A 24,036-nucleotide genomic window follows, 5' to 3' on the forward strand; every position below is an offset into this window, starting at 1 on the left:
ATCACAGATTATTACACAAACTAAATTACAGGTGGTTAGCAAGCACACTGACATAGAAAACAAATGTTGAATGCTCGAACAGTACACCCATGGACTGTTCGAGCAAGAAATACACTGGGAGAAACTGAAGACTCACAAATGCTGAGTGATTTACAATTACTGAGGGACATAAAGGGTTGTTGGAAATTTTAATGCAGGAGGAACACAAAATGATGGAAATCACTTGAAAACAACTAAATTTAATAATCAATACACAATACTAATCGATCTATCCTAAAAACTGCAATGGCATTCTCTTTTTCCTTCTTATACAGATATTATTAGTTGTTCCTTACATACATTCTTGTTTGTGGCCAAGGAAGGAGGAAAGAAAAGTAGAAATAGCTTCAGCCAAAATGTGAAATGCACTTGACTGTTCACAGCACATAATTAATGTATAATACTCAAGAATTCCAAATCATACTATACTGTACTCACCATGGCCACTGGAGTGTACATTTGGGTCTCTGCGTGGTTTTGTGTGTTTTGTGTGTTTGTAGTTTTACTAGAAAAGAGCAAGAGCACAAAAACTAGTGCAAATATGTTTTTTGTATATGTTTCTATGCTCCACATGTCAAGTCTGCTATAGGTGAGTGGTTGCCTTTCCCTTAATTTATGAACATTGTATAATTAGGTTTTTATATATGTGATCAGGGTTCCACAATGCTTCAGCTGCCCACTGGTAATGTTTTAAATGAAAAAGCTGAAAAATATTTACTTTTGGATGAAACTACTCATCATGTGTGACTTTTCAAGAACAAGAAATAAGCATAAAGTATATAGTAGAGTCTAATTTGTATTCATGGACATGTACATAACAAATCATTACTCACATAACAGCAAAAGAATTGCAAAGCAGACAGTTGTACAAAAAGACACAGGATGACAACAAATATCTGTTAACAATACAACTATCTAGTGTTTGATTACGCAGTACAGTTTCGATATTTTTAACACAAGGTTGCTTTAGTCCACCTGTTATGTCTTCCTTAAGGTCATACACATAATAAACTTTGTTTATTGCACATTTAACAAATGTAAAAAGAGCAATATTACCTTATAAAAATGTGTATTTTAAACAATGTTAGAGCAATATTACTTATAAAAATGTGTATTTTAAACAATGTTAGCAGTTATTTCTCTCATCAACTGTGAATCAAATAAAATTTTTATATGACAGCATTACTTACATAATAAGAATCCCTAGCCACAATTTCTACAGTAGTGTTTACATTGTAAAAACTGACACTGATAAATTTAAATTAACAAACTTCATCAAAGAATACACAGTGGCACATAAGTGTGTAATTTCCTGGAACAACAAATGTTAAGTAAAGGCAGTGAGAGGGAGATGGAGCACATCAATGTAATAAGAAATGAGACAAGAGAGGGTAATGTTAAGAAGATGATGATAAGTACCTAAAATTACATATGAGACACAGTAATCAAATCAGGAAAAACAACAACAAAAAAAAAAAAAAAAGCCCCTGGTTGAGTGTGAATGGAATTCTGAAATATCTAATTCAAATTCAAACTGTGGAAAATTAATATGGAACATAACTATATAATGAAAAGAATAGTTGCTATTCACCATATATCAGAGATACGATATTGCAGTGCTTGTGTTATTCTGATGACAATGCAATGAGGTGATCACAGCTTGTTACGAAACATCTCAATTGAATTCGCAATTGCAAATAATGGCTACCATCAGCTGTAGAATGGAATGATGACAATGAAAATTTGTGCCAGACCGGGACTCAAACCCGAATTTCCTGCTTATCCCCAGCAGTCGTGTTACTGTTTGGTTATCCGTGCAGGACTCACGACCAGTGCCAAACTTGGTTGACGCATGGTTGACGACATATGAAAGTTTTGGTCTGAACGTGAATTGTGCAGGGACAGCCAAATGGTAAGGTGACCACTCACAATAATTGAGAAATCCGGGTTCGAGTCCCGGTCCAGCGAAAATGTTCATCGTTGTCATTCCATTCTACAGCTGATGGTACTCATTATTCGCAATTGTGAATTCATTTGACATATAGCAGAAAGGCACAACAAGAAGACTGTCAGAAAGTTAGCTTTCAGCCATCAAAGCCTTTGTCACAAAAATAGTACCACCCACCCAGCCACATAGTCTCCAGCAGCTGGAGCCAAACTGCAAGCAGTAGTAAGTTATGGAGGAGGCAACCGGATAGGAATAAGGAGGAGGCTGGGGCAGGGAGGGGGAGGGATATCAGTATAGGTGTGCAGAACAGCAAATTACTGCTGCAAGCATGCATGGGCGAGGTGGAGAGTAGGGCAGCTAGGTGCAGTCGGCAGGTTGGTGGAGAGTAGCTGAGAGAGGGGTAGCAGGAAAGGAGAGTAGTAAAAAGACTGAGAGCTTTGGTGGAATAGGGGGCTGTTTAGTGTTGGAATGAGAACAGGGAGCAGGCTAGATGGATTATGACAATGACTAACAAAGGTTGAGGCCAGGAGGCTTACGGGAATGCAGGATACGTTACAGGAAGAGTTCCCACCAGCGCAATTCAGAAAAGCTGGTGTTGGCAGGAAGGACCCATAAGATACAGGCTGTGAAGCAGTCACTGAAATGAAGGACATCATGTTGGGCAGTGTGCTCAGCAACAAAGAGGTCCAGTTGTTTCTTGGCCACAGTTTTTCAGTGGCCATTTATGTGGACAGACAGCTTGTTGGTTGTCATGCCCACATAGAATGCAGCACAGTGGTTGCAGCTTAGCTTGTAGATCACATGACTGGTTTCACAGGTAGCCCTGCCTTTGATGGGATAGGTGACGTTTGGTAGGTGGTGGCAGGAGAATGTATGGGACAGGTCTTGCATCTAGGTCTATTACGGGGATGTGAGCCATGAGGCAAGGGGCTGGGAGCAAGGAGTTGTGTAGGGATGGACGAAGATATTGGGTAGGTTCAGTGGGTGGCACAATAACACTGTGGGAGGGGTGGGAAAGATAGTGGGTACGATATTTCTCATTTCAAGGCACAATGAGAGGCAGTCAAACCCTAGCGGAAAATGTAATTCTGTTGCTCCAGTTGTGTGTGGTACTGAGTCATGAGGACAATGCTCCACTGTGGCCGGGTGATGGGCTTCTGGTGTTAGATAACTGGAAAGATAAGGCACAAGAAATCTGTCTTTATACAAGGTTGGGAAGGTAATTACGATCGGTAAAGGTCTCAGTGAGACCCTAAGTACACGGTGAGCACAAAGTCTTGCCCTGTTATAATAATTTATTACATAATAACCATTCGACATAATAATTTACATTTGATGCCATTACATAGGTTAGTGTTACTAGTTTTTTTTAAAGACCACTTAAGTTAGTAAACATCAACGTGTGCTCCCTTGGTAGCTCAGAGAATGATGAGGTGGTATTCCAGTTCCTGCCAGGTGTTTTGTAACATGTATTCTGTCACAGTACCCAGAGCAGCTTGTATCCTAGCCCTCAGTTCGTCGATGTCAGCGGCTGGTGTGACGAAGACTCTGTCCCTGGTATAGTCCCAGAAAAAAAATCAAGGAGCATAATGTCTGGAGAGCGAGGTGGCTAGGGTGTTGGACTGTTCCTTCCAATCCACCGATCTGGAAATGTTTCATTCAGGAAATCACGCACTATCAGAGCCCAGTGGAGGGGGTGCTCCATCTTGCTGGAAAATTATCGATGGCTGATATTCTTCTAATTGTGGGGCAGTGAAGTGTTGCAAAAGTCTAAGTAAATGTTAGCGGTAATATATTTTTCCACAAAGAAAAATGATCCAAAAACCTTGTTATGCATGCGGCTGCACCAAACATTCACTTTTTCGCTGTCTTGCTGTAACTGTACAGTAGCATGTGGAGACCCTGAATCCCATGCCTATTTACCATTCCACCGACATGAAAGGTGGATTCATTGGTAAAGCATATGCAATTTAAGGATCCTGCAGGAGGGCGGCAGAACACAAAGCACTATGGGCACTCAGGGAGGACCAGGACACAATGGTCTTGGCAGTGGACAAAGGGAACGCGACAGTGCTGCTTAAATCAGAAAACTATTGGCAAAAAATTGACGCCCTCCTGCAGGATCCTGCCTACAAATGACTAGGGAAGGACTCCACCACAACAGTGACTCACAAGACTGTTGAGATGCTCAACAACTCGGGACTAGAGAAGAATATCATCAGGAAGCTGTACCCGACGGCACCAGCACCACCACGTCTCTACGGCCTCCCAAAGGTCCACAAAGAAGGCATCCCATTAGAACCTATTTTGAACACTATTAACTCGCTGACACATAGTATTGCTAAGTATTTATCACAAATGCTAAAACCCTTGATGGGTTACGGTCCACACCATGTGAAAAACTCAGCTGAGTTTGTGAAGGTACTAAAGGGCATGCAGCTGAAAAATGAAGACCTGCTGGTTAGCTTCGATGTGACATCCTTATTTACACGAGTACCAATAGAAGACTCCCTAGCTTTACTCGAAGAACACTTTGAGGAAGATATCATCAAGCTCTTTCGCCATGTGCTAACCACCACCTATTTCAAATGTGGTGGGAAGTTCTGCGAACAGATAGATGGTGTAGCTACGGGCTCCCCCCTAGCACCAGGCATAGCAAACCTATACATGGAGCACTGCGAAAAGCTAACACTGGACACTGCTAAACACAAGCCAAAAGCCTTCTACAGGTACATTAATGATACTTCTGTAGTTTGGCCACATGGCAGGGCAAACTGCTAGAGTTCCATCGACACCTCAATGGTATACATGGAAATATCAAATTTACCATGGAGATAGAAGAGAACAGAAGGTTACCCTTTCTGAATATGCTGATCATAAGAAACATGGACGGCACACTGGGACATGCAGTGTACAGAAAGAAAACACACATGGACCTCTATCTTAATGCCAACAGCTGACACCACCCTGCGCAACGCAATTCTGTACTCAACACATTAGTGCTCAGGGCCAAGTACATCTCTGATAATGGAAGTTTGCCAGGAGAATTGCAACACCTCATGGACGCCTTCAAGAAAAATGCACACAGTGAGACACAAATTAGGAGAGCTCTGAAGACCGACCAAAAGAAGAGAGAAGAGAGACTGGATGAAGACGAAGCAATGGGCTGTGCGTTTTTGACATAAGCACGTCCTCCAATGGCCAAGATCACGAGAATTCTCAAGAAACATGAAGTGAAGACCATTTTCCACGCAGTGGGAAAAATCAAAGACTTTCTCAGTTCAACCAAGGATCCACTAGGTCTGACGGCATCTGGTGTGTACAAGATCGGATGCAAATGTGGGATGCAATATATACAACAGGCGCAGCGTTGCATCTCACAGTGCCATAATGAACACATCAGGCATGTACGCTTGGGTCAGATCAACAAATCTGCTGTGGCAGAACATAGTATTGACAAGAAACACAACTTCGATTTTGCAGACACAAAGAAAATATGCAGCATAAATGGATTTTGGGACTCAGTAATCAAAGAGTTCATAGAAATACGGTTACACGACAACCTAATCAACCGCGACAGTGGCTACCATCTCTGCACAGCCTGGGAGTCTGCAATCAGGAAAATCAGAGAAGAACGTTCCATTCAAGGGCCATGGCCGGAACAGAGATGGATGCCGGGACATGGATCCTGCACACGCCCCCCCCCCCTCCCGTTCCCCTCCCTCCACCACCACTGGCCGCTCAAGGCACAACAGGTGGTTCAGCGGGTGCGTGATTGGCCAGCGGTAGGAAGCCGAGAGTGGTCCAGCAGAGATATCCGCCCGTGACCGACGATATCCCAACACTTCGCCTGAAGATGATGGAGACGTATTCCATCGAAATGTTGCTACGAGACGACGACACTACTTGGCTGACAACCCATGAAGACTTCATATAAGCATCCCCTCATGGCTCAGTACCACCCAGGGCTGAAACAACTGAATTACATTCTCTATCAGAGTTTCGACTACATCTTACTGTGCCCTGAAATGGGAAATGTCCTACCCACTATCCTTCCCATCTCTCCCACAGTGGTATTCCACCACCCACTGAACCTACACAAAACTGTCATCCATCTCTACACAAACCCTTGCTCCCAACTGCTTGCCTCATGGCTCACATCCCCGTAACAGACCTAGATGCAAGCACTGTCCCATACATCCTCCTGCCACCACCTACTGTAGTCCTGCCACAAACATCACCTACCCCATCAAAGGCAGGGATATCTGTGAAAATAGTCATGTGGTCTACAAGATAAGTTGCAACCGCTGTGCTGCATTCTGTGTGGGCAGGACAGCCTACAAGCTGTCTGTCTGCATGAATGGCTACAGACAAACTGTGGCCCACTTTGTTGCTGAGTGCACCGCCCAACACGACGTCCTCCTTTTTAATGACTGCCTCACAGCCTGTGCCATCTTGATCCTTTCCACCAACACCAGCTTTTCTGAGTTGTGCATTTGGGAACTCTTCCTGCAATATATCCTATGTTCCTGTAACCCTCCTGGTCTCAACCTTCATTAGTCGTCATCCTAACCCATCTAGCACCCCTCTCTGTTCCCATTCCACCAATGCACTCACCTTCCAACAGCATCTAGCTGCCCTACTCTCTACCTTGTGTCTGCATGCTGCCAGCAGCACTTTACCATCCCCCACTCCTAAACTGCTATCCCACCCCTAAACTGCTATCCCCCCCTGCCCCCTCAAAAAAAAAAAAAAAAAAAAAACAACAAAAACGTAATGCGCTGCTGCTGCCAGAGACAGTGGTTTGTGTGTGTGTGTGTGTGTGTGTGTGTGTGTGTGTGTGTGTGTGTGCGTGCATGCGCACGTGCATTTGTGTTGTCTATATTTGACACTTTCCAATAGTCTTTTTGTTGTGCCTTTCTGCGATTCAGCATCTCTGCCATACTGTCAGTAGCAACTATCCTTTCCATTATATTGTAATTTTACACCTGCCTTGTATTTAGACATAATTACTTTCCTATATTGCATCTAGTATTTTAAGCATGGTATCATCTTTACTGGACAACGAAACAAGTGTAACACAAGTATCTTGGAATTCTGTTTACAATAGGAGCAGAGTCAACTTGTAAGAATTGTATAAAATGTAGATGGTATTCAACATAGACAGTTACCATCACTCTTGATCCAAACAGTATTCTTGCTTTGTCTTCCTCTTGTGGGGACACCCCTTCATCTGTAGCGACCCTGTTCATTTTAATTTGTAATTTTTGCTTGATTGCCTGCATAAAAAGAAAATGTTAATGCCTTGAAAGTATCTGTAACACTGACAAGTATACAAAATAATTGTAGTAGTAGTAGTAGTAGTAGTAGTAGCAGCAGAAATTTTATTAATCTTCAGATAAATTTTACAAGGATATTGGACAAGTCATATTACAATTTAAGAAGAAACAAACATAATTAACACCACAGTTTACATACTTAAATGTTTTGTTTAACAATAATGCTGGGATATTCTAAACTCTGGGATATTGTAAACTCTAATGAACACCTTATTCGGAATTCCTGTGTCCAAAAATGAATAAAAAACATGGGCTACAAGAGACATTAAATAGTGGTTACACTATTTAAGACAGTGGGGAAATCACTGAAGTTACAATATAGACCTAGATCACTCCATTTTTAAATTTAACACTGTACTGTGTGCTACATGAGACATGAATGCGAACCGAGAAGAACAAGGAGTTTATACAGTATACACGTTATAAGAAGAGAGCAAGTAGCTTCAACAGCTAAACCAGGGGCACCAATAAAGAAATGGAGGAAAATAGTACAGAATGGGACTTAAGAACATTGAGGATGGTGTTCACTAAACAGCTACCAAAGTCCTATACATAAAGAAGAACTGTAGAGGGAAACATGTTTGGAATTTAAAAGAAAATAGAAGGCCTATAAAAGCAAAGAATATGAGTTACTGAAAATTCCTTAATAACTTTACAGCAGACAACAGGCACTTATTAGGATGAAAAAGAATATAGCAAAGAGCATACTAAAAAAGAATATAAAAATCCTAATACAGGTTTATTTCAAATGCTGAAAATGAAAGGCAGTTCTCTCAGAAGGCTCTGAAAACATAATGCAATCAAAAAGGTACTGTAAAGATGAATGTAACTAATGAGACCTGAAAATTACAGCAGGCAAATCTAATGTATGGAGATTTACATTAGGGAAAGAAAGTTTCAAAGCTGACCTTTAAGAAATAGTTCAGGGTACACTTTTACAAGTTCATTTCCAAGTGCAGACTTTTACCCTCTAATTCTGGTTGCCTGTTCTGTGTCAATATGCTAACTTTTTGTACTATTGTCTTCATTGTAGCAGTGAATGGTGTGGAAGAGGTACAAGACTGTTATGTCTTATGGTCTTTTTTGCTTAAATACAGGGTGATTATAATTAAAGCTAAACTTTCAAAACGTCGTAAAAATAACACCACTGGTCAGAATAACATCAAATTGCAACGGAATATTATCGGAGGAGGATAATAATGCATGGCAGAAGAAAAACAAAATAGTGTGAAAATTGATCAATAGATGGCGTTGTACGGGTCAGAATACGTAAATGAAAACACCTGTGCACAACCCACTGAACTTGGTACAAACACTTCGGGTACACAGCTTTCTTCCTTTCACATCTGCGACATTCGCCATGATTGTCTCAATGCAGGATCGTGCTCTGCTTGTAAAGCTGTATTCCAAGAATGATTGTACACATGTTGCTCTGCAGAAAATGATTCAGAAATTCGAAAAGACGGGTTCTTTTGGTGTGCAACCTGGTAGAGGGAGTAAACGAATTGATTCCATGTCAGTGGAAGCAGTGGCCACAGCAATGCAGGAGGAGAAGAGTGGTGGTGTGCAAACATGTAGTGCACAGAGAATTGCTCGAACATTGGACATACCCACGAGCACGGTGCGTAAAATCCTACAAAACATCCTTCTTTGCTATCCATTGAAAATTACCCATGGGCACGAGTTGCTTTCTGTTGACCTGCCAGCAAGAGAGGCCTTTGCTTTAGAATTTCTTGCTCACATGGACGTGGGCAATGATTGGTTATGGAAGATTTTGTGGACACGAAGCCCACTTCCATCTGACAGGATATGTCAATACACAGAATTGTCGAATATGGGCAACGGAAAATTCACACGCAGATCAACCAGTACCACTTCACCCTGGAAAAGTCACTTTGTGGTGTCAGTTTGTGGCATCATTTATGATTTTTTTTTGAAGAGACAGGTGCTTCCGGTCCTGTTACTTGTACTGTCACTGGTAAGCGCTATGAGTGTCTTTTGTGCAACCACGTCATTCCAGCTCCCCAACAGCGTGGAGATGGTGCACCTCTGCACACTACAAATCCAGTTAAGCAGCTACTGAAGCGCCATTTCAGAAATGCTAGAATTATCTGCGGTCACCCGATCTTAATCTGTGTGACTTCTGGCTGTGAGGCTATCTGAAAGTTGCTGTGTTCAGTGTTCCGATTACAAACTTAGCTGCATTGAAGGCATGCATTGTGAAACACATTCTGAACATGACCCTGGAAACACTTTGATCAGTTGTGGAACATGCTGTTTCTCAGTTTCAACTTGTTGCAGAAAATGGTGGAGAGCATACTGAACACATTCTGCACCAGTCACACAGAAATTAATAGTCCAATTTGATTTTCACTGATGCTTTTTATGCAGTTTTTGGCATCAGGCCAATTAAAAACCAATTTTTTCTATTCAATGTGATATGACCTTGCCATGGTGGATGGGATTACATAACTAAGAGTATCACACCCATGCACACCGCGTAGTACAGTTTGTTTAATGTCAGACGTACACCTTAGGCATTGCTGTATGGTTCATTTGTCATTTGTAGTCAACCACTATTAAACTGTGATGCTTACAGTGCCACCTATTGCTACATTTTGAAACTATTTATTTTTCTTCTGCCATACGTTTTCCCCCTTCTCCAATAATATTCCATTGCAATTTGACATTCTGACCAGTGGTGTTATTTCTACAGTGGTTTGAAGGTTTAACTTTAATTATAAGCACCTTGTATATTGCACTGGCTTAGTCACTTTAATTTTGTGGATCATCATCTACTCCACGGAAAAAAGACATTTCCAACTTCAATTGGGGTGTGCTGCCCTTTAGATCACATAACAACAAATACGAAGAAAGTAAATTGGAAAAAGAAAACATTACATGGTAAGCACCCGTATCATCTAACACAGCCACACATCGATCAAGACGCATCCAACACATGGCTAAGAAAAGGCAATATATACAGTGAGACGGAAGGATTCATGATTGCAATACAGGATCAAACAATAAACACCAGATATTACGCCAAGCATATTATTAAAGATCCCAATACCACAACAGATAAATGCAGACTTTGCAAACAACAAATAGAAACAGTATATCACATCACAAGTGGATGTACAATACTAGCAAATACAGAATACCCCAGAAGACATGACAATGTAGCAAAAATAATACAACAACAACAACTTGCCATACAACATAAACTAATAAAACAACACGTTTCCACATGCAAGTATGCACCACAAAATGTACTGGAGAATGATCAATACAAATTCTAACAGATAAAACAACACCACATAACAAACCCGACATCATACTCACCAATAAAAAGAAGAAATTAACACAACTAATCGAAATATCCACACCTAATACAACAAATATAAAGAAGAAAACAGGAGAAAAAATTGAAAAATACATCCAACTGGCTGAGGAAGGCAAGGACATATGGCTTCAGGATAAAGTTGACATTATACCAATTATACTATCAACTACAGGAGTCATACCACACAATATCCACCAGTACATCAACGCAATACAGCTACGTCCAAATGTATATATACAACTACAGAAATCTGTAATTATTGATACATGTTCAATTACCCGAAAGTTCCTAAATGCAATGTAACATATACCGTACAGTTAAAAGGAAGTCACGCTTGATCAAGGTCCGCGTCACTTTCCATTTTTAACCAGACATAACGTCTGAGAAAGGAAAGAAATAATAATAGAAATGAGGAGGAGAGGGCAAAGAATAATGATTTACTCAGAAAATAGAATATTTGCAGCACAAACAGTGAGTTGTAATTTACAGCACAAAGAGCACATTTTTTGTGTGTGTTGGCAGCACTGGAATTTTGCTCCTGAAGAGAAGTATTAGCTGCTTGCTTTTTCTCTTTGTAAATACATAAAATAATTTTAATTTTTATAGCACTTCACAACTTATCATCCATACCTGAGAAAGAATAACTCTCCTACTATCACTTTTCATAGCCAGCAATAAATCCAGCCATGTCCAAGTCACATTATGATATTCCAAAGTTGGAATGACCAAGCTGAAATCTCTAATGTCTTCCAAATTTTTATCCTTATTGCCTTTATAGCTCACCCTTACTGGCACTTCTGGTATCTTTATGTAAATAAATAATTTATTTTTCTCAGCTCGCTCCTGTAAAAATAAATGCCATCTTTATTATAGTAACTATGTGTGAGAGGGAACAGAGATTCTCAAATGTTTGCAGTCACAACCCAACACGAGAGAACCGGTTTTGTAGGAACAGAGATTCTGAGCACTACAGCTTAGTTCTGCGTAGAACACAAATTATAAATAATGCAAGGCATAAAGGTAGTCACTTACCATACAGCTTATTACGGAGCTTTCAGACAACTCTCTCTCTCTCTCTCTCTCTCTCTCTCTCTCTCTCTCTCTCTCTCTCTCTCTCTCTACCCACTGGCCCAGATGGGTGCATCAGTGTGTGTGCGTGGGGGGGGGGGGGGGGGGGGGGAGAAGGGGGATTTCATTTTTTTGGTCTGTTGTACACCACTGTCCAAAACCTCTGCAAGGTTTCAGTCTTACACATGAGCCTGCTCTCCATTCCACACTTCATCCACATGGTAAGTAGTTATCTTTACTGTCTCCATTATTAACATCTGTAATGGGAGAGTCCTTGTCATGAAATTGCACCCATTTAAGCCATATAAATAAGCACTACTGTTCACTGATATTTATATATGAAATTTTTATTATCAAACTGCTCCTAGAAAGCAGATAGCAAGTGCTGTTGCTGCTGTAGTCATCAGTCCAAACACTGGTTTGATGTAACTCTTCACACTGACATATCTTGTGCAAACATTTTCACTCATGTATAACTACTACCAGGTACACTCACTTGAACTTGCTTACTTCAGTCAAGCCTTTGTGTACCTCTAAAAATTTTATGCTGAACCCTTCCCTCCATTATCAAATTACAAACACCTCAATGTATCCTATAAACCTATCCTTTCAGTTAATAAAGTTGTGCCACAACGTTTTCCCCCCTCATTCAATTCAGTACAGATTCATTTGTTACTTAATCTATGCAACCATCAGCATTCTTCTGTAGCACCATATTTCAGGAGCTTCTGTTCTCATCTTGTGTACAATGTTTACCACTTATATTTCACTTCAATGTAAAGCAGAACCATGCATGTTCAAACTTGTTTGTCAGATTTTCTCTTTTCTACTCGGGATTGTTAACAAGCCTGTACAAGTACCTACAAAGTTTGTCAATTTAACCTCACTTTTGAAGCAGATGCTGTTCGTGTCCTGAACTATTTTGAAGAAAGTTAGAATGGCTATCAATGCAGACAAAGTGGTTCTCGCATTGACTTTAACACTGTGTATAAAGAAGATAAAGACAACAAAACACTGGTCTGGGGAATGGTTAAAATTGAAAGAGAAATGTACCCATGAAAATTGCTTAGGGGAATTTACTCAGAACCTGATGGTTACATCAACTTTCTCTGAATGGACAGTCAATCTTTTAGTAACTGAGTTACTCTGCTCTCACACTGGAAAAGAAAACACAAGTATGTGGAAATTTATTCTCTTCTATGTTTTTTCCCTTCTACTTTGTTATTTAATGACAGTTCATTACCACAAGGAAGAACAGGAGAGCTTCAGTTTTTATTTTTATTTTAGTGCACTCTTGCTTGCATGTTGTGCATAAAATAATGATTTACTTTTTAATCCCTTCCTGGGTAATATATGGTTGGGAAAGACAACACACCTCTACTCTTTTGGTAATTGCCAGAGCCATTTTGTTTTATCTCTGAAAGCAGTTTCCATAGTTGTGATACAGCGAGATAAACAGAAATAATACTCTTCTTCACTAAAGATGCACAGTGAAACACTGACACAAACATCTGCCATTTTGTAAAACCTGCCGTCAATCAAACTTTCAATCAACTGTGCCACACACATTCTATGTCTGACAAACATTGTAGTAAAGTCTGACAAATTGTTTGATCGTGTACAGGGTGCTTAAGGTCACAGGCACCGACTCCATCGGGCCTGAGGGGGCCCAAGCCCCCTCAAAAATTCGTTTGGGGGGGGGGGGGGGCAGAGCCGCCCCCAATAATTTAAGAAAATTATTATTAGTTGTATTATGCTTTGTAAAATCACAAAATTATGCTAGAATTTATAATTTTCCTTGTTTGACAATAGTTACCTTTTACAATACATTCAGTAATGCGTTAAAACAAATAATTATTACAGTAGTAAGCAGGTTAACTGAAAACGAGTGGTGTGAATCACGATAGTGTTACGGTGCTGAGGGCATACTTAGAATTTGTCCCGGTGCGTGAACCTTCGGGTAAAGTCTGGTACCTGTGGGCCAGTGCTGTGGCCATAGCTACATCAAAAGGACTTGAGCAGAAGCGCCTGGAACCCTCCGCCTTGCGTCACCTTGACGCTTTGAGACATTATGATGCCGTGGCTATATAAAGCCCACCCTGCTGATGCAGTCATTCAGTGTGGATAGTCTCATTCAGTGGATGCTGCAGACATGTTAGGTGTTCCGGCTTTAGCGCCTAGTGGACTATTTTATATGACTATATTTTACTATTTTACTCATTTTCTTTAGTCTCTTAGTGTGTCGTGAATTAAGTTTGCAACAGATAAATTTGTTACCAAAAAGGCACACTTGGAAGTTGATGACACTGCAAGTCAACCTCCAACAATTATTGTGTCATCAATTGCTTCGTTGTCTTCAGGCGAGAACCATTCACAGGCGAAACCTGGACAATCTGGTAAGCGAAGATCATTTCAGAATTCTTGGTTGATCAAATATACATGGCTATAATATGAAGCATCTACCGAAAAAGTTTTTTGCAAAATCTGCAAAGAGGCAGATGCTAGAAATCTATTACAATTTTCTTCAAAAAAAGAAGATGCATTTACTTCCATAGGGTTCTGCCGCCACTGTAACTTCAATTCCCGTCAGATCACTGAAGTTATGTGCTGTTGGGTTGGGCTAGCACTTGAGCGCTGCTGGCAAGCGAGGTGCACTCAGCCCATATGAGGCAAACTGAGGAGCTTTTTGACTGAGAAGCAGTGGCTCCAGTCTTGTAAACTGACATAAGGCTGGGAGACTGGTGGGCTGACCATCACATTCAGAGAGTTGACATTCAACTACATATTTACACTTTACTATGAAACAGGGAGCATTTTACACATTGCTCCAATGTTTTCCTCTATCACTGTTCACTCAGTCATTCTTAAACCCCATAAACTAAAAAGAATAGTCTATTTTCCTATCTTATGCTGTTGTATCATGACTGCAGATACAATACGTATGTACTGTGTTGTAGTTGATATCATGTTCCTGCAATCTCTCCTTGTTAGGCTAAGGAATCTGTCAATCACATTGAGGTGTGGACGAGGTCACTGGTGAAAGATAATTACAAAGATTTTTGGACATCAGGAAGTTGAAAGTGAGCCAGGAATGAAATTTGCACGAAAGTCACTTTAGGACTTAAATGCTAGTACCTTTATAAAGGCTACAACAAAATCGCTGGGCAGTTTTACAGCACAGTGTTGTAAAAAAAGCAAAAAGCTTCATAAGAAATTGACAAAGGCCATAAAATAGATAACTTCTATCTTCTTGCATTTATTACTTATTCAAATTATGTTTCTTTTACATATAAGTTAAAGACACCATTAGTGAATGAAACTTTTATTTATACCACCAGAATGGTATATGTAAGAATGTCATTCAGTAATTGAGTCTTTTCCTTATATGTAGAAAAAGCATAATACGAAAAGTATCTCATAATATGAATTTGAACTGATCATCATCATGCATACTTTGATGATGATGATGATGATGATGATGATGATGATGATGATGATGATGATGAGTTCCATACTTCTTTACAGAGCGTAGGGGAGGGACGCGGGAGACCCGCGCCGCCTTACTAGGCAAGGTCCTAGTGGAGGTGGTTTGCCATTGCCTTTCTCCGACCGTAATGGGGATGAATTATGATGATGAGGATGACACAACAAAACCCAGTCATCTCGAGGCAGGAAAAATCCCTGACCTCGTCGGGAATTGAACTCGGGACCGTGCTCAGGAAGTGAGAACGCTACCACGAGACCGCGAGCTGTGGACTTTAAAAGCTTATAATGATACATACCACATATTCATTACTATAAAATATCTACTATATACACTGAAGTGCCAAAGAAACTGATACAGGTATGCGTATTCAAATACAGAGGTATGTAAACAGGCAGAGTATGGCACTGTGCCAGAATGAGATTTTCACTCTGCAGCAGAGTGTGCACTGATATGAAACTTCCTGGCAGATTAAAACTGTGTGCAGGACCGAGACTCGAACTCGAGACCTTTGCATTTCGTGGGCAAGTGCTCTACCAACTGAGCTAACCCAGCATGACTCACGCCCCGTCCCCACAGCCTTACTTCTGCCAGTACCTCGTCTCCTACCTAACAAACTTTACAGAAGCTCTCCTGCAAACCTTGCAGAACTAGCACTCCTGAAAGAAAGGAAGCACTTGCCCGTGAAAGGCAAAGGTCCCGAGTTCGAGTCTCGGTCCTTTACACAGTTTTAATCTGCCAGGAAGTTTCTTATGGCACTGTGGTCGGCAATGCCTATATATGTAAGACAACAACTCTGGCGCAGTTGTTACACTGGTTGCTGCTGCTACAATGCCAAGTTATCAAGATTTAAGTGAGTTTGAACATGGTGTGATAGTGTGCTCATGAGCGATGGGACACAGCATCTCCGAGGTAGCAATGAGGTGGGGATTTTCCTGTACAACCGTTTCATGAGTGCACCGTGAATGTCAGGAATCTGGTAAAACATCAAATCTCTGACATCGTTGCTGCAAGAATGGGTCCAATGACGACTGAAGAGAATCGTTCAATGTGACAAAAATGCAACCCTTCCACAAATTGCTGTAGATTTCAATGCTTGGTCATCAACAAGTGTCACCATCCGAACCATTCAACTATGTCATTGATATGGGCTTTTGGATCTGAAGGCACTCTCGTGACACCCTATATGGCCAGCCTTGATGGCTGCATGGCACACAGCTTTGCGCCTCGCCTGGGCCCGTCAACACCAACATTGGACTGTTCCTGACTGGAGACATGTTGCTTGGTCAAATGAGTCTCATTTCAAATTGCAAGCGGATGGATGTTACGGGTATGGAGACAACCTCATGAATCCATGTACCCTACATGTCAGCAGCAAGCTGGCGGAGGCTCTCTAATGGTGTATAACGTGTGCAGTTGGAGTGATTTGAGATCCCCGATAGGTTTAGATTTGACTCTGACAGGTGATACATACGTAAGCATCCTACCTGATGACCTGTATCCATTCATGTCCACTGTGCAATCCAATGGACTTGGGCAATTCCAGCAGGACAATAGCCATGTCATGCTGTGATACTTCTGTGTGCTTGCGGGATCTCTACATGACATTAGACAGGTGTACCAGTTTCTTTGGCTCTTTAGTGCATAGACATGATGTGGCATGGACTTGACTAATGCCTGAAGTAGTGCTGGAGGAAACAGACTCCATGAATCCTGCAGGGCTATCCATAAATCTGTATGAGTATGAGGGGTGAAGATCTCTTCTGAACAGCACATTGCAAGGCATCCCAAATATGCTCAATAATGTTCATATCTGGGAGTTTGGTGGGCAGTGGAAGTGTTTAAACTCAGAAGAATGTTCCTGGATCCACTCTGTAGTAATTATGGATGTGAGGGCTGTCACATTGTCCTGCTGGAATTGTCCAAGTCTGTCAGAATGCACAATGGACATGAATGGATGCAGGTGATTGGACAGGATGGTTACATAGGTGTCACCTGCCAGAGTTGAATCTAGACATATCAGGGGTCCCATATCACTCCAACTGCACACACCCCACACCATACCTGAGCCTCCATCAGCTTGAACAGTCCCTTGCTGACAGCACAGTCCATGGATTCAGGATGTTGTCTCCATACTCACGCACGTCCATCTGCTCAATACAATTTGAAATGAGACTTGTTGTATTGTCCCTTTAGGCGATTTTTATGGACAGTGCATGTGCAATGAATATAAAAATAGTGAATAACATACAATAGACAAGACTTAAAGGGCATTTGTGAAGAACTATATTAGTAATTTTTATGAAAACCTGTAATGTAAATACTCTGATGCGAAAAGGACTTCATCACTGATGATTAATATTGTAGTGAAATATACATTGAAATCAAATATTGGTATCTTTGTGTAATTATATATATGATGAACAGAACATACCTCCTTCGTTTTTTCTTTTGTTCATTAGAAATTGTGGGCAGCGCTTAACACTTTCAGATGTTTGTATTGTTTTCTCTCCTAGACGGTGTTAAGGTGTGTATGTAAAGTATTGCTTAAAATAGCTCATGTTATTATTTCAATGTAATACAAGCACCTCATCTCAATGTTTCATTTGCAGAGAAAGATTAATTAGTATTTTTCAGCTGCTATGACGCCCCAAAGCCTTTATATTGCTGACAGGCAACAATTGGCCGCCATTACAAGATTCAAATATTAAGTTATTTTGCAGATTTCATTTATAGCAGTGGCTACAAAATTATTTTAAATCATTATTTACTTTGAGTTTGAGGATTTCAGTAATTCGTATTTACAAGAGCTTCGATATTTTCAGCGATATCAGTTAAGGCAGATCAGTGAACTCTGGCCTGGACTTCATTTCATGAAATTATTAACTTGTAGAGAGCCTGGCGCTCATCTAAAATAAAATCAAGCATTTATTTGGCCTCCTACGAAGTATTCAACTTATATTGGCCTCACCTACGTAATGTTAAAGTCTCATCTTGCGTAGTTTAAAGTAAGGAACCAATATATTGTCTGACCAGGCAACATGTTCACAGTCATCAACAGTCCAATGTTGGTGTTGACAGGCCCAGGCGAGGCATAAACCTTTGTGTCGTGCAGTGATCGAGGATACAAGAGTGCGCCTTTGCCTCTGAAATCCCACATCGATGATGTTTTGTTGAATGGTTCACACATGGATATTGGCTGATGACTCAGCATTGATATCTGCAACATGTTGTAGAAGGGTCGCACTTGTGTCATCTTGAACGATTCTTTTCAGTCGTCATTGGTCCTGTTCATTTTTTTCCAGCTGCACTGATGTCGCAGATTTGATGTTTTACCAGATTCCTGATACTCACAATACACTCATGAAATGGTCATATGGGGAAATCCCCACTTTATCGCTACTTCGGAGATGCTCCGTCGCATTGCTTGTGAGCTGACTATAATACCATGTTCAAATTCACTTAAGTCTTAATAACCTGCCATTGTAGCAGCAGTAACCAATTTAACAACTGCACCAGAACCTGTTGTTTTATATAGGCATTGCCACCGTGGTATTTTGCCTGTTTACATATCTCTGTATTTGAATATGATGGAAAATCTAGGATGAAATGTAACAATATATGAGAAGGAAAGTTGCTACTCGTCATATAGCGGAGATGCTGAGTTGCAGATACGCACAGCAAAAAGACTCTCACAATTAAAGCTTTCGACCATTAAGGCCTTCGTCAACAACAGACATACGCGCATGCCTGCACGCACACATGCACACACACACACACACACACACACACACACACACACACACACACACACTTAGGCAACTGAAACCACAGTTGCCTGAGAATGCAGTCGTGTGTGAGAGTCGTGTGTGTGTTTTGCTGACGAAGGCTTAATGGCCGAAAGCTTTAATTGTGTGAGTCTCTCTCTCTCTCTCTCTCTCTCTCTCTCTCTCTCTCTCTCTCTCTCTCTCTCATATATGGCTGGTGTATTACACAATATCATAATACTCCAATACTATACTGGAGGTGTGCTGAGCAACTTAAAGAAGAGTGTATAATTAGTAATGTTAAGCCATTACCTTCATCTTTTCAACATCATCTTTCTGTTCAATGGGAACATAAAAACTTGCTTCCTTGCTTTTCTTTCCTTTTATCTTCTTTCCTTTGTTTTCTGCTTCCATTTCATCAGTGCCATCCCTCTCAATTGTGTCAGGGTCTCTTTCCGGAAAGCAGAATTTCAGCATAGTGTTGAAAAACTTTTTTGTCAAACCTAGTAAAATAATATTATTGAGTGTATTTTGTAAACTTTCTAATTAGGTTATAAAATAAATTTCAGTAAAACCAACATGATGATACTGATATAAAAATATGTTTGACTTACCTATTGTTATTGGAACAACATTAATCTCAAAGTGTTCTTTAACTGATATACCTCCAACAGGTGCTTTCTCACGGCAAAAAACTCTGATGGCTCTCTGGAAAGAGACATTATATCACTGCACAACAGTTTTCCTAGAATGCCACAGAATGAGTGCACATACAAATATCTATGATGAAGGAAGAAAGAAAGTGATTGAGGAGTAAGACTGGAGGGATACGATATATATCAAGAGGAGTCAATAAAGTGCGTAATGAAGAAGGAACAGCAGTAGGGGTGCAAGAGTAATGAATAGACATGATCAATTTAACAGAATGTGTGTTAACCTTAGGTTCTGAGTGCTTGCCAAAAGGACATTTCAACTTCCAGTTTCTTATCACCATGTTATCCAAGAAGACTGCTGAGAGTACTGCTGTTGGAAGATACTGATTAATTTTAATTTATTTGAAACTACTATTAAACAATGGAAAGTCCAGGATGGAATGGAACAATATTATGAGAAGGAAAGCTGCTACTCGCCATATAGCAAAGATGCTGAGTCACAGATAGGCACAACAAAAAGACTCTCACAATTAAAGCTTTTGGCCATTAACTCCTGAAGGTACAGGTGACGAGGAGAGGAGTCAGTGATGCCTGGCAGGGCATGCAGGGCTACGCGGTGGGACAGAGCCGCCAGGTGCAGTGTCAGGAGGCTGTGAGGGAGGGGAGAGGTGGGGTGTTGGGGTAGTGGAAAAGGAGAGGAGCAAAGAAGGGGAAAACACTGGTGGGTGCATTGGCAGAGTGTGCTGCACAATGAGGGTGAGGGGACATGAACTGAGGGGAAGTGTTATGACAAAAAGGGTGAAAACTGTTGGGTGGAGGGGTACGGTGACAGCAAGTTACTGTAAGCTGAGGGTGGGATGATTTCAGGAGTGAGAATGTGTTGTAAGGATAACTCCCATCTGCACAGTTCAGAAAAGCTGGTAATGGAAGGAAGGATCCAGTTGATCTGAGTTGTGAAGCAGCCACTGAAATCAAGTATGTTATGTTCAGCTGCATGTTGTGCCACAGGATAGTCCACTTTGTTCTTAGCCACAGTTCAGTGGTGGATGTCTATCCTGGTGGATAGCTGGTGAGTAGTCATATCAATATAAAAGGCTGTGCAATGATTACAGCAGAGCTGGTATATGATATGGCCACACCCACATGTGGCCAGGCCTCTAACGGGGTAGGATGTGCCTGTGAGAAGACTAAAATATGTAGTGCTAGGTGGTTGGATTGGGCAGGTCTCACACCTGGGTCTGTCACAGCAATGTGATACTTGTGGCACTGGCACAAGGATGGACTTTGATGTTGTGGAGGTTTGGTGGTGGTGGGGGGGAGGGAGGGGAAGACCACTTCAGGAGGGGTGGGAAGCATCTTGGGTAGGATGCCCGTCATTTCAGGGCATAGTTGTAGGTAGTCAAAACCCTGGTGAAGGATGTGGTTCAGTTGTTCCAGTCCAGAGTGGTAATGGGTGACAGACGGGGTACTTCTTTGTGGCTGGTTTTTGGGGGTGGTCAGAGGATGGGACGGGGAATCTGATTGCTAACTAGATATGGGGATAGTGCCTGTCTGCGAATGTCTATGTGAGATCTTCAGCAAACAGGGCAATGGAATTTCATGACTGCAGATATGCCATCCCTAGGTGGCCAGTCTGTATGGGAAGTATTTTTTGATTTAGAAGTGATGACAGCTGTCGGAATGCACATACTGTTGGTGGTTAGTGGGTTTAAAGTGAATAGAGGTGTGGATGGAGCCATCAGAGAGGAGAAACTCAACATCCAGGAAAGTGGTATGCTGTGTTGAGAAGGACCAGGTGAAGTGGTTGGGAAAGAAGGTGATCAGGTAGCGAAGGAATAAGTACAGGGTGTCTTGGCCCTGAGTCCAGATCGTGAAGATGTCATCAATGATTCTGAGCCAGACCAGGAGTTTGGGGTTTTTTGAGGCTAGGAAAGTTTTCGCTAGATGGTCCATTTACAGGTTGGCATAGGAGTGTGCCCTGTGGTTGCCCATGGCTGGGCTGCAGATTTGTTTGTATACATTCCCTTCAAACAGCAAGTAGTTTTGTGTTAGGGTTGCATTTATAAGGTGTACGAGGTAGTGGGTTTGCAGTTTGAAGGATGTTGGAAAAGGTAGTGTTCAATAGCAGCAAGATCATGAATATGATGGATGTTAGTGTCAACAGTCACGAGTAGGGATCCAGGAGATAAAGAAGTGTGGATGGTGTACAGTCAATGAATGAAGTGGTCGGTACCTTTGATGTGATAGGCTAGATACTGGGCAATTAGTTGTAGATATTGGTCAATGAAGGCCAAATTTTTTTCAGTGCGAGCACAATAACCAGCTGCAATGAGATGTCCAGGATTGATGGTTTGTGAATTTTGGGTTTTGTATAACGGTGTGTGGCACATCATAGAGGTGAGGAGTCATTTCTGGCATTTTCTTTTCAAGTAGCTTACCTTTCTATCCACTGGCATATTGCTCTGTATTTCAGTGGGTGACAATACTTCCTTGTACACTTGATTTGGTAGCAGATTAGTCATCCGAATATAGCCAAGTTCCAACAGGTGCTCACCAGAATTATCACTCTTGGAATTTTTTGTGTACCTAAAAGGTGATCAAGTACCAGGTAGTAAATATATTCTGACAAACAGAATGTTATGAATGAATGTGGAGAAATAATACAAATAATTAAATTACACGTTCTCTAATGCTTACTGAAATCATACTAACAAGCTCCATGTTTAGAAAGCTCAAATATAACTTTTTTGCAGGAAATTATGTTTTATTTGTTGATGTACTTGGATAAAATGCCATGCACGAAATAATTATAATCTGAATTATGAAGTTTCAATCAACAACTCAGATTATTTCCTTTTCTACAATTCAAAGTACATTCTCCAATACTCTCTCACAGCCATCTTTATACAGGATGTCCAGCAAAGGAGTCCCCGATTTCAAAATTAAATATCTTGAAAACTAAGATTGATAGAAGAGTACAACAGAAAGTGTATTTATTGTGAAAACTGTAAGAATTTTATACAGAAGTTCTACATAAGTTTCAAAGTAGTTCTAGAAGCTGCTAACAGATGACAGTCTACTCTGTGCAGCTCATAAAATATCCACGTGCATAATTAAACTCATGTCCGCCCCCGATAGCTGAGTGGTCAGCGCGACGGATTGTCAATCCTAAGGGCCCGGGTTTGATTCCCGGCTGGGTCGGAGATTTTCTCCACTCAGGGAGTGGAGAAAATCATCATCATTTCATCCCCATTGGCGCGCAAGTCGCCAAAGTGGCGTCAAATCGAAAGATTTGCACCAGGCAAGTGGTCTACCTGACGGGAGGCCCTCGTCACACGCCATTATTATTATTAAACTCATTCTCTGCAAGCAGTCTTTGCAATCACACCACAAACTTTCTGAAATGTCCACCACTCACAGTATGTGGCGTAAATGGACAGTAAAAGTGTCCATCACACCCTGTAGTGTCTCAATGGAAATGGATTCAGATGCCACACGGATTGCAGTTTCAAGCTCGTCCAGCATGGTATGATGGTTCCAGTAAACAGTATTTTTCACCGTGCCCCTCAAAAGGTAGTCACAACGAGTCAGACTGGGTGAATGTGGAGGGCAGTCCATCCTTTCTCTAGTGAGTTTGCAATAATTCAATGCAAAGAAACTGGAACACTTGTTTGGTGCAGTGCGTCTGGTCCAATCTTGCATGAACACTCAGTGGCTGGTCGATCCACCAACACTAGCTGTGTGGTGACAAACTATTCCAAATTGCCATGCAACATTCACTAGTGATAGTTTCGCACAGAAAAACAGGAAATAATCCCTCTGCTGCATTCCACATCCCAAACAGTAGCTTCAGACTGCTGCCTTCAGTATGCTAATCTCCTTTCTTGTTTCAAAGTTGGAAGTCATCATTCTGAGCTGTGGCCTCTATCGCAACAGTGTTCTGGATGTTAGGACGCATGCTATTCATATGCTCAAGAAACTACTAATGCACTTTAAAACTTTGTGGCAAGATAAGTGGATTATGATGCTAGTGCTGCCACTGCGATTACTGATGATGATGTGGGATTTACAGCATTCAATGGTATAGTAGTTAGTGTCCTTTCTGAATATGAATATATGAGTTTGTGCAACAAGTGTCTTACCTATTAAAAATATTACTGTGATGGTATATTGTTGAACTATTTTTAACGGATTGCTTGAGAATGTGTTACATCACCAGTGTTTTGGAGGGCTGAAGGGCTAAACTTCTGAGCCAGATCTGTGGGAGAGTTTTCATCTTCATTCCCCTTTCCCCACCACTGCTAACCCCATCAATGCCAAAACAACATCTGACTCAACACAGTACCAGGGTGGAAACTGTATGGGCAAGTGCAGAACACACAAAAAGCTGCT

General features: G+C 41.2%; 1 protein-coding gene across 1 annotated transcript in view; it reads right to left on the reverse strand.

The window, feature by feature from the left end:
• Positions 1-24,036, reverse strand: part of LOC126167427 (protein KIAA0100) — a 296,899-nt gene that overhangs the window by 1,243 nt on the left and 271,620 nt on the right. Inside the window, exons 34-38 of the mRNA XM_049920476.1 lie at positions 22,083-22,230; positions 19,606-19,699; positions 19,304-19,494; positions 11,303-11,515; positions 7,159-7,266 (exon numbers count right to left, since the gene is read on the reverse strand). Of these exons, the coding sequence (XP_049776433.1) occupies positions 7,159-7,266; positions 11,303-11,515; positions 19,304-19,494; positions 19,606-19,699; positions 22,083-22,230 (754 nt within the window). The remainder of the gene's footprint in view (positions 1-7,158; positions 7,267-11,302; positions 11,516-19,303; positions 19,495-19,605; positions 19,700-22,082; positions 22,231-24,036) is intronic.

The sequence above is a fragment of the Schistocerca cancellata genome, chromosome 1 (genome assembly GCF_023864275.1).
Source record: "Schistocerca cancellata isolate TAMUIC-IGC-003103 chromosome 1, iqSchCanc2.1, whole genome shotgun sequence".
Classification (NCBI taxonomy): domain Eukaryota; kingdom Metazoa; phylum Arthropoda; class Insecta; order Orthoptera; family Acrididae; genus Schistocerca; species Schistocerca cancellata.